Source organism: Fulmarus glacialis, unplaced genomic scaffold (genome assembly GCF_000690835.1).
Source record: "Fulmarus glacialis isolate BGI_N327 unplaced genomic scaffold, ASM69083v1 scaffold8972, whole genome shotgun sequence".
In the NCBI taxonomy this organism is placed as follows: Eukaryota; Metazoa; Chordata; class Aves; order Procellariiformes; family Procellariidae; genus Fulmarus; species Fulmarus glacialis.
Window position 1 is genome coordinate 13,149 of NW_009199791.1, and position 12,246 is coordinate 25,394.

General features: G+C 36.7%; 1 protein-coding gene across 1 annotated transcript; it reads right to left on the reverse strand.

Moving 5' to 3' along the window:
• Positions 1-4,562: 4,562 nt before the first annotated feature.
• ACTR6 (ARP6 actin-related protein 6 homolog (yeast)) lies at positions 4,563-11,467 on the reverse strand (the record flags this gene model as incomplete). The annotated part of the gene is made up of 9 exons (XM_009573371.1): positions 4,563-4,993; positions 5,803-5,941; positions 6,906-7,077; positions 7,768-7,846; positions 8,034-8,132; positions 8,793-8,849; positions 8,940-9,075; positions 9,876-9,999; positions 11,372-11,467. Coding segments are annotated over 9 exons (1,032 nt in total), but the record flags the coding sequence as incomplete, so codon positions are not given.
• Between the last annotated feature and the right edge of the window lie 779 nt (positions 11,468-12,246).

Consider the following 12,246-nt stretch of genomic DNA (forward strand, 5'->3'; position numbering starts at 1 on the left):
GAGCTGCTGCTAATCTGGCAGTTACACAAAAGCAAGTAAAAAAATTACATTTTGAAAAAAAACTTGAGGAATAATACTCTTGTTTTAAATCTCTTGGAGTACTTAAGCAATTTATTTTAACATGAGGATACTTTGATAGTGTTCAGTTATTTGTCATAAATACTTTGATAGCGGTTTTGGATTCATAGGGCAAAGCTAAAAATCACGTTGGCCTGTCTTGACACATTGAGGGTTAGCTGTACGTTGACAAGGAAATGTTGATTCAAATCATTAAACAAAAATGCAATATAATGTTATAGGGGTTAAATTACTTTCTCCAACCTCATGACAGACATTGATCGTGTATTGGACACAGAAATATAGAAATGAGATTGGATAGGACCTCTGGTCTAGTCCCACCACCCCGCTAAATGTGGAGTCAGTTAGTGCAGGCTGCTCAGGGCCTTTTCCAGTCGAGTTTAGAATATCTCCAAGGATAGGATGCCGCAACCTCTCAGGTGAGTCTGGTCCAGAGTTTGACTAGCCTCACGGTATTTTAAAAAAAAAAAAAAAAACAAAACAACAAACAAACCAAAACCAAACCACCTTACGTTTAGGTAGAATTTATTACATTTCAGTTTGTGCCCATTGCCTCCTGTCCTTTCACTGGGCACCACTGAGAAGTGGCTGGGTCAGTCGGTGTTTCTTGAAGTGGCTGGCTCAGTCGTCTTTACTGCCTCCCCTGGGCCTTCTCTTCTCAAGGCTAAACAATCGCAGCTCTCTCAGCCTCTTCCTTGTATGACAGATGCTCCAATCCCATATCATTTTCATGGCCCCTTTGCTATGACCATGATTTTTTGTTGTGAATATGTTTCTTCAGGTATGTACATCCTCAACTGTTCTTCAAATGTGTGGTCAAGTTACCAGGATAGCAAAGCTTTCTGAAAACAAGTGCTGTTTTCTTTTCTTTTATAAATTGAAATGGTTACACTGTTAAATATAACCAACCAGGTAATAGGTTGCGTTAACTTGCATATTTCAAGTAGCCTTATTTAAATGACCTGGCCCTATTAGAAGTCGGGGGATGTAGTTGAAATCTCTGTCTATGTGTCCTGTTTATGCACTTGTTATTTAACAGTGACTGTCCAGTGTAAAAATAAATAATTTCTGGAGGAGGACCGAGTTTCACCTTTCAGAGGTGAATGCCCTAATTATTAGACTTCAGGGCCATGTATTCTTTTTCTAGCCCTATATGGGGGTTTTGGTCATTCTCCCAGAAAAGGGAGCATGTACAGGAGTAGGTTATTGAGAGTAAAGGGAAATACTGGTGTTGAGTAGTGGGAGAAGGGGATTTTAGTTTGCTTTTTTTCTCTCTCTCTTCAGTCCCTTTACTGGGTCTCACTCAAAATGGTGAACCTGGTAACAGGGAGGGGTGATAACATGGTAATTTGTAGGCTAGATGGACTGGGAATTGCTTTGGGAAAAACTGTATTTTCAAAAAACAAATTCTTGCACTTTGTGACTTGATTAGAATTTTCTTGTGCTAATTTAAAGATGGTAATAAAGCATTGCTTAAAAAGTGATGAATCAGTCTTATCATTTCATAGTGCTTTCATAAGGAAGAGGCAGCTCAGTGGGTGTAGGCCCAGGTATCAAACGGTAAGGAAATGCTTCAAGTGGACAGCAGGCGTTCATAGCTGCCAGGTGCTTTCCTTCAGTTCATGGGACAAGAAGTCAAGATTGATCTAGTTCTGCAAAGGAAAGGAAGAGCTCATGAGAGCCCTATTTTATTCACCTACTCTGACAGGAGGATCTACTAATTTTAATCTTCTCTTGAAAGAAACGTGGTATTTTACATTTAAATATAAGGGCCTGTTGAACAGAACAAATGTGGTGAACTACAGGTTACTGTATTTCATTGTTACACTTTCAGTTACATTACAAAATTAGGAAAACTTTATTGGACTTTAGAAAGTTCTGTCACTTATTTTTAACAATATTTGACACAGAATCATCTGGTAGGGAAACTTGGACCTCTCACTCATTTCTATTTATGATTTCTAGCATAGAGCTATCAAATTAATTGCCAGTATGAATTTGTATTTGAAGTATAACATTTCCAGAGTGAAGAGTTTAGTCTAGAGGTACTTTCCAGTGCAGTCTTATCAAAGAACAAGTGATGCCACCTTCAAAGTAAGGAGGCTTACTTCTATTCATAGAGCATTCATGTTTGCGCGTACCGAGGAAAAGGTTCATTGTTGTTTTTATGGGAACAATGTGCATATTTTCTTATTTTAAGTCCCAGTTAAAGCATGCTGATAATTATATGAAGCAGTTATTTAAAAAACTAGAGGTCGGACACAAAGGCCTCTACATGTGGCTATCAAAATAATAATAGTGTACTAGGCTGGGGTAGAGTTATTTTTCTTCATAGTAGCTAGTATGGGGCTATGTTTTGGATTTGTACTGAAAACTGTGTTTGTAACACAGGGATGTTTTCGCTACTGCTGAGCAGTGCTTACACAGAGTCAAGGCCTTTTCTGCTTCTCACACCACCCCACCAGCGAGCAGGCTGGGGGTGCACAAGAAGTTGGGAGGGGACACGGCTGGGACAGCTGACCCCAACTGACGAAAGGGATATTCCATACCATATGACATCATGCTCAGCATATAAAGCTGGGGGAAGAAGAAGGAAGGGGGGGACATTCGGAGTGATGGCGTTTGTCTTCCCAAGTCACCGTTATGTGTGATGGAGCCCTGCTTTCCTGGAGATGGCTGAACACCTGCCTGCCCATGGAAAGTAGTGAGTGAATTCCTTGCTTTGTTTTGCTTGCGTGCGTGGCTTTTGCTTTACCTATTAAACTGTCTTTATCTCAACCCACAAGTTTTCTCACTTTTACTCTTCTGATTCTCTCCCCCATCCCACCGGGGGGGAGTGAGCGAGCGGCTGTGTGGTGCTTAGTTGCCGGCTGGGGGTAAAACACAACACAGACTTATTCATTTCCTGTATTTTCTTAGACAGAGTAATACAACAGCTGTATCCAAGAATTTGTAGGTGGTGTTCTCATGCATTAATACCCTAGCTGCCTCCTGTGTCATTCATGTAGCTATTAACAGGAGGAGGAGGGTAACTCTTCCATTCCTTTCAGCAGGCTAGACTGGAGGAAAGCCACCACGAGCTGGCAGTCTGAAGTAAAAAAAGATCATATTTAAGAAGAAAGATCATCTTGAAGAACTATTTAATTGGGGCAGCTCATCATCAAGATCTCCCATTCTTTGGAGCGTTGGCTTCTCTTCTATATTGCCCTTATGCTGAGACCTCTGGGTAGCAACAGGAGCAGCTCATGAGAATCTGGAATGTTGATCAGAACAACGTGGCTATAACTCCATGTGCTTAGCTGAAGTAGAAAGAAATGGAAGCCAGAGATGAGGATATCTCTGTATCTTAGTGCTATCAGTGAGCCCAGGGGCTGATGATATACACCTTTGTTTCCCCTGTTCACAGCTCTGACCATTCAACTACACCAATTACCCTTCGGTCACAGATCGTCACAAAGAACAATTTTTCAAAAGGTAATAGTATCTAGTTGTGCTTCAGTGCCCCTCCTGGGACCTCGTCAAGGATCACTGGAGGGGCATGAAATCCAGTGAAGCCTCTGCTTGATCCCTGCCATCAACTGCCTAAGTCAGTCAGCGCTCTCTGTTCCAAGCTGGGTAAGTGTACTGCGCAAGTATACTTACTGGATTTACACAGGGCAGACGAGAGGGAATATGAGACTTCAGCTGAGAATAGGATACTTCTCTGCAAATCTGAGACCACCGAATATCACCAGCCCTACTAAAAGGGCAATTCCCCTCTGGCCACGAGCTGCATCAGGTCAAGATCAGTGCTGGCACCTGTGTGTCCATTACCCTCCCTGTGCGAGTGCCGGCCGCTGTCCTGGCAGCCAGGCTGGCCAGGTGGGGCACCCCCTGCTAGCGCAGCCCTCCGAGGCTCCTACCTGGCTGTTAGCCCGTACTGTGCTCTTCCCCCCCCTGCATGCAATGCTGCACAGACTGATGGCACAATAACAGAGCTTCTGATGCCACCTTTGCTCTGTAAACAGAAATAACAAGTACAGGCTGGGGCATTTGTATTTCTCTAGAACACATGGATAGGACACACATGGGATTACCCAGGACACAGCTGCAAGCTTCATTCACCTCAGCTTCTGATGTCACCTTTTCAGAAAGGCAAGGGGAGTGGCAGGAAGCTTTGCTCAGCCATTGTTTAAAACCAAACAAAAAAACCCACAACCTACTAACCCCAAACCCATTTTTAAAAAGGAATTGTTGAAATTACTCTTTTCTCAAAGCCTAAGTATACTTTCGATAGCAGTGGTCACATTTCAAGTATATTCTTCTCATGGCTATTCACTAAAATAACCAAAAATAAAAGTCGCATATTACTTTTCAGGATAGGCAATCTCAAAGAGACCTTTTGAGATGTGTTTAATGTCCATTCAATTGCATGTATGAGTTAGAATAATACTAATTTTGGGGAAAAAAAAAAAAAAAAAATCTTGATTTCTTCTCACTACGTGTTAGTGTCACGCCAGTACAAGCATTCAATAGTTTTATTGCCTCATGCATTGAGGTTTTCTGCAGTAAGAATACAATAAAGCTATCAGTAAAAGATGAGAACATAATGAAATGACAATGAACATATTATTTCATAGTATTAGGCTTGTAAAACTTTATTTTTAAACTCTGAAAATGACTTTTTCCCAACCCACTTAAATACAGGAAAGCTAAAACACAATCCTAACTGACAGAAAACAGGTTGTAGATCAGAGTTCCATTCTGAGTAAAACAATGGAATAACAATATATCCAACTATGTAACCTATATATCAAATTTCTCTTCACAGATATTGTGTCCATGTTCTTCATAATCTTCTCTAGTTACTACCATATCTTCAAAATCATCATTTTCAGAAATGAGCTTCCCACCTTCCCAAGAATAAGTAATAGGGCTGAAAAATGAACAAACTTATTGTTACTCATCTGTAAGATCATTTAAAATAGAAGTATGCAATGATGATTCCAAGACTTTTATTTAGCCATGTCTATTTAAAAATATATTTTTGATTGCTAAATCAAACCATCCAGCTCCAGACAAGTTATGAGACAAAGTCTGAAATTTCAGCAGGGCTAACTCACTTTGCTTTTTAAAAAAGCAAGTGCCTCTTTGGAGGCAGGTGCGAAGAGGGCAGGAAGTGGAGATGTCTTTGTATTTACTTTGCACAGATAATGATTCTTTAATAATATTTTAAAATACTCTTTAATAATACTTTAAAAAAAGTGAAGATTTTTTTGTACTTTCAAGATATATTTGTTTTGCCTCAACTGTATATTCTCTCTCTGCAAAGATGATACCCTTCCAAATCCCTGAAGTGGCTACATCAATAATGACATGGCAGCATTCAGATGCTGAAAACTCTTCTAAGTAAAAGACTAAACTCTAATCTTGCATACTTATGTATCCATTTAATGACAATACAGTCTTATTTATCTGTTTACAATAAAAAGACTGATCCTGAAAACACTTACTTATATGCTTAACTTTATTAACCAAAGTACAGGGCAAGCAGGTGGTCTCTAATTTATTTGGTTTGTCTGAAAATATACTGATTTAAAACATTCTTCTTGTACAATTTTGTTTCACTTAATATTTAAATTAACCCCTTTACTCAATCTATCTTTTTAATCAGCAAAAGAAATCCTACTTTATAGTTTGTTCTGCTAGAAGGACAAAGCTTGTTCTGTACAGTTTAGAACTTACTTTTCAGGAAGAACAACGGAAACATCATAATCAGTTGGAGTAAGACATCGAACTTCAGAATAAACTCGATCTCTGAAGCCCGGAAAAAGGGTGTTTCCCCCAGTCAGAACTATGTTCTTGAAGAAATGAGGCTGCATTTCTGTAAAATAAATAAGTAAATCTGTAGTTAGAGACTGAATATATGTTTAAAGACTGAAGTTTTTTTTCCCAATTTTGTTATGAATTGGAACAGAAGTAAGACATATGCATGGAAGAATTTTATTATCATCTAATCATCACATCAGTTAAATAGTTTTATTGAGAAATACAAGGAAGTGATCAGTCACCCTCAGTTCTTCATGATTTTTAGAATTTGGCTTTGATAACTACTGTTTTCTTATATTGTCTATTAAATTTATGTCTGCCAACACAATTCCCATTTCAAAAGGGATTTTAAATGATAAAATTTTTTTAAGAGTACAAAATAATAGCCTCAATGCCGCCATACTTATGTGGTATCATAAAACCTATGAAAATCTTCTTTGTAGTAATAACATTAATTACATGTACATAATCTATAAAATGAAAGCTTTAGTATTACTTCTGACAAACACAGCAATCAGAAAGGTTTTATAATTTGATGCTTAAATTACTGAGTTTGGTCAGTTTCATTTTTCTCATCAGTTTGATTCTTCTCTTCTTCCAGTAAAGAAAGGTATTTTAAAACAGAACTAAACCTAATTCCAAGTATATTCCATCATCGGCGTCAAAGACAGATAGGTCACGTTAGAAAAGGATGTTAAGAAGAATTAAGTCTACAGCGATTAACTGAAACAAGAGTAGAAACCAATCAATGAATCACCACAAAACCGTGTTTGCCTAACAGAGAATCTTGTAGACTATCAGTTCTAGAGTATATGACACACAGCAGAAGACAGAACAGTTCACAACAACTTAGTAACTGGCATATTGAGAGTACTAGCTTCTTAAGACACTTTGTATGCTTAAAACCAAAACAAAGCAAAACAAAAACCCTCCCAAAACAAAAACAACAAAAAACCCCAAACCAAACCAAAACAACACCCCCAGCCCCTCACACTTTTCAAAATACCTTTAGGTTATACCTTCAGGTAAATTCTGAATAGAATAAACAATGGCCTCAGGAATTCCCATCTCTTGAATACCAATATCCGAAGGATGGAAGAGTATTTCTGGAACTGCAAATCTTTCATTTGTTAGACGAAGTATTTGTTCACCAGTCTTGTATTTTCCACTTAACACCATCTCTTCCCTTGGCTAAATTAAAGACATGAATAGTAGCCACTGCTTAAGAAAAGAAATTACATCCTAGAGTATTCGCTAATCTTTTTCATGTACGGCAGAGTAGGCAGTATATTCTACAGTCATATTATCAACATATCTTTTAAGAATAATACATACTCTGGTATTAAATCTGAAGTGACTTTGTTCTTATCAACTGCAGTTTTGCCTAAAGCAAAATAAAATAGGTATGCACGAGAGTGGCCTTAAAATATTGGGACTGCTTTCAAAACTATGGCCAACTCAGTAAATACAATAAAATTGTTAAATTGTCTTCATTGGTATGAAGACTTTTCAGGCTCTTCTATAACATGACTTTGAACCTTCTACTTATTAGGGTATTTAAATGAAATTCAGAGAGACTTACAAAAAAGTATCAAAGCAGAGAAAACATTTTCCGACTCAACTTTAAAAAAAACCCAACAATAATGATGTGGACAGGTTGTATGACAGAGCATAGAAAGCTACAAGTATTAAATAATAGAACATAAAATGCTATGCTGGAAAAATAGTATTTTCATCTCAACTTTCTACGGAAAACTTTCCCAATCAATGCATAGCACAGAAAGAAGTTACAATACAGCATTAGAAAAACAAAAGTCTTCTTAACCTACTAGACTTGTGCAGGGGAACAGTACAAAAAATACTTCAAAAACCTACCATTACCTTACAAAATCCTTTTTTTATTGTGCTGAAGTCTGGCAAAACATAATCTACCATTACAGTATTTTCCTCTCCTTTCAATCTGAAAGAGAAGAATGTAAAATACAACAGAATAAACAACAAGTTCTAAATCCCAACTATTTTATACTGACAAGACTCCCTTTGACTTAACTGGAAAATTTTCCGATTAAGAGTATAGTTTTATTTTTTTGTACAAATAGATTATTCAGAAGTGCCAACTTTTACATTTAATACCATTGTATACATACTTGGCAATGTCCATGTCCTTGTAAAAATCTTGAGAAACATAACACACATCTTCTTTCACTTGATTAATTACATGCGTTTCATCCATAACGTGTAGCTGCCTGTGAAAAACAAAAAACCAAAACCACAGAATTTTTGAGAATAATTAAGTCTTAGCATTACCTGTCCAGTTTTCTACTGGAGATGAGCAACCATAGTTTTCAAATCACAGAAAGCTACTGTCTCGATACCTAAAACTTGTATTCAATTTACAGAAGCATTCCTGGCCTACTGGAGTTTATTTTCCTATTTCACAGTTCAATAAATACAAACATCTACCTGCATTTGCCCAATGTCTTCATAAAAAGTATAGTCATAACCCTGCAATTAGCTCTACTAGCAAAGACCTTTACCTAGATAAAGTTCCAAGCTAAAGGATCCTAATGAAAAGTTGATCCTATTAAATTTTATTTGGTATTGATAGAATCAGTTAGCAAACTGACTGATCATCTACTGAGACATCTCAGAAAATATGTAAGGACTTGTATAATTGTGAACACACAGGTAACCTCAGCAACTTCAAAAGTGCTGGCACTTTAAAAACTAACAGCCTAATTCTTCAAAGAGCTTAAGCTCATCTTAATTCATCTTGACCTTAAGCTCAAGATAGCAGCTAGCTTTACAGAGCATTTAGTCTATAATTCACAGAACCAGTAAAAATATCCCTCAGACTTCTAGTTCATTTCATACCAGGTCTCAAGACGATGATCAGCACGCTTTACCTGTAAGAGATTATCTCCTTCAGATGGTTGGTTAACAGTTTTCCTCCAACATTAATCCTACAGAAAAGGAGTAACACAAGGAATTCTGTCACTATTAACTTTAGGCATAGCAAACAATTCTTACAGAAAATATATACTGCAGTTTACCTGATGATTGCCTCTTTCTTCTTTTTACTTCTACAATAAGGTACAATGTGTGTAAAAGAGTATCCACTGTCCACAATGATACAACATAGCTCAGATGGATTATCCCGGAAATACCTGTGTGCACTAAGAGCTCCAGCTGAAATACAGAACATTTCATTCAATTTTTACATTAATATACACTTTTAGAATTTACATAGATATGAAAGTGTACTTGCTTCATATTTTAAATGCCTTTGACAGACTTCCAAGACCTCAATACATAATACTACAGACAACACATGAATTAATTTTGACAGTGGATAAAATTAAGTATTGTATATGCCCCCATTTATTCTTTTTCAATAATTCCAGTCCATGTTCAGTTTCCTCTCCTAAAGTCCAAGGAGACTGATCACACCAGAATTTCTCAAACCTATCTAAAGGAGTATGCTATGTCCAGCTATCTTGCAGAAGGGTTGTGATTCCCTCTAAGATACAATACATTTCATGATTGTAAGGATGCATTTTGTTTGTTAATACAAAACCAAACCAAACAAAAACCACCACCCCACCACCTCAAAAAAAAGGAAAGCTATCAAAAACTTCATGCAAATTTTTGGTAGACTTTCTCAAATGCTATCCTATTTCAAAATCCATCCATTCTCTCTGTCATCCTGACTCTCCTCAAATTTCCTTTAATTATATACCATGACACTCTTAAGAGTAGTATAAAAGTATAGCTGGAATTTCTAAAAATAATAAAAAAAAAAGTTTAATGCAGTTAGAGTACATATAGGAGCATATTACTCAAGAGCGAGGAAGGAAATGATGTAATTTCTTTACTGTCTTTATATATACATGTATGTGCATATGCATGCATGCATGCTTATTTATTTATTTATTTACAAGGTTAACCTTCAAAATATATAAATGCAAACTAGAAGACGACAGACTCACCATTTACTCTAAGAACTGCTTGAAATTGATATTCTTCAAATAGAATTTCATTCATGGATTCTTGTATTGAACTGAAGTTAAAATAAGGTTCGGTAATAATAATATTGGTATCTACAAAATCCACCTATGAAAAATACATTAAGATTGTCATTACATAGAAGTTAGAAATTAATACTCCATTACCATATTTTGCAGCAGTTGAAGATCATGTAAATTTGAAGACATGATTACCACTTGCTGTATCTGTTTGTAGAAGCTAGGCTTAGAAAGCTTTAGGTTTTTTTAAAGACTTCATGAGCAGTAATATAACTTTATCAAATTAATGAGTAAAAACATAATAGAAGGGAACACCTTCATACATATTCTGGTCCTGCTACCATCCTTACAAATTGTAATCCAACATGTTAAAGAGATGCCCATAAAGGAACACTACAATACTAATGTAAGATAACTTTATGTTAATCCTGTCAACTACAGAAAGATAAGCCTCTTCAACAGCTCAGCACTTGCATCACAAAAATACTTATCTAACAACCAAAGATGAAGTTCTGCACAAAGTAGAATCAGTAATAAAACTCCCAGTTACCTCTAGTGAGGCCACAAAAGATCCTGGACTTTCCGCATTTACTGATATCTCAAACTCCTTTAGAGAGACTTCAGAGGGTTATTTCAATCACAATTGGACACATGGCCCTAAACGTATTACCAGCTGTATCTCTCTGTAGTCTTCACTCATGAAAAAGAATTAAATTCTCCTCGAAACCACGACTAAATTGAATCTAGTTCCAAAACTAAAATGAAAGCTAAGTATCAAAAGCCAGCACTGTGTATTTTTATGTATGGAGACTAAGATATTTTGAGGCATTATTTTCATTCTCAGTACCATTCTGCCTCCTAGGTGTTACAAAGCCCAAAAATTTTCAGAGTATATAACATTTTTTAAAAAGAAAAAATAAAAGGGAAGCCTTACTACACTTCTTGCACTAAATCCAGTTCGTGTGATAAATAAGAAAAATTAAGTATCAGATATTTATATTTTATACATTCAACTTACTCAAAGGTAGAAAGTGGTTAGCCAAAGATGGTTACTTAATGTGTATGTCTTTTGGCCTGCTGACCTAGCTTATCACTCTCTTTTACATCAACAGTTTCTTGATCTCTAAACCACATTGTATCTGTCTATAATTATTATTATTTTTTACTAAATTGAACTCTTAATTATATTGATGTGAATTTCTTAACATATGTGAACTGAACTCAGTATGAATACACACAAGACTAAAAAATTTAAATGTTTTTTAAATTCCTACCCCAGAGCTCAAAGTAAAAAATTTTTTCAGTTTGCAAAAAGATAAATCCCTGTGATTTCTAATTTAAGGCACTTTCAAAGAGAACAGTAAGCTCGCCAGTTCTATTTAATATTTGATGTACTTATGTTAATTCCATTAGTCAGTATTAAACATACACAAAATCTGTAATTACAAAAAGGCTCTTACTTGATACATTTCTTTTCCAAAAAGATAATCCCAAACCTGTCTCTGGACATCCCAGTTCACCAAGTAACCCTGTAGGAATTTAGAAAAAAAATTACACTATTTAGAAAATAAAATCATACTTTAAAAAAAATAATTACTAGAAATCAGAAAATGTCAAGTGATTGATAGACTGGTACTATAAAGAAATTTGAGAGTAAAAATGTCTAAATTCACATTTCTATGCTAAGGAGTAAATGTTAAATAGGATAAAGAATGTTACAAATATTCCCCATCAATATGTTAATTACTACACTACAAGAACAATGTAAATTGTGTTTCCTATATACGTTATTCTCTTTGACAGAAGCCTGCCAGTCTGACCTCGGTGCCTGGGAAGGTTATGGAGCAGATCATCTTGAGTGCCATCACAAAGCACGTACAGGACAGTAACGTGATCAGGCCCAGTCAGCACAGGTTTATGAAAGCTTGACTAACCTGATCTCCTTCTATGACAAGGAGACCTGCTTAGTGCACGAGGGAGAGGCTGTGGATGTTGTTTACCTGGACTTTAGTAAATCCTTTGACACCGTTTCCCACAGCATTCTCCTGGAGAAACTGGCAGCTCATGGCTTGGACAGGTGTGCTCTTCGCTGGGTAAAAAACTGGCTGGATGGCCGAGCCCAGAGAGTTGTGGTGAATGGTGTTAAATCCAGTTGGTGGCCGGTCACAAGCAGTGTTCCCCAGGGCTCAGTACTGGGGCCAGTTCTGGTTAGTATCTTTATTAGTGATCTGGACAAGGGGATCGAGTGCACCCTCAGTAAGTTTGCAGATGACACCAATTGGGTGGGAGTGTCGATCTGCTTGAGAGCAGGAAGGCTCTGCAGAGGGACCTGGAC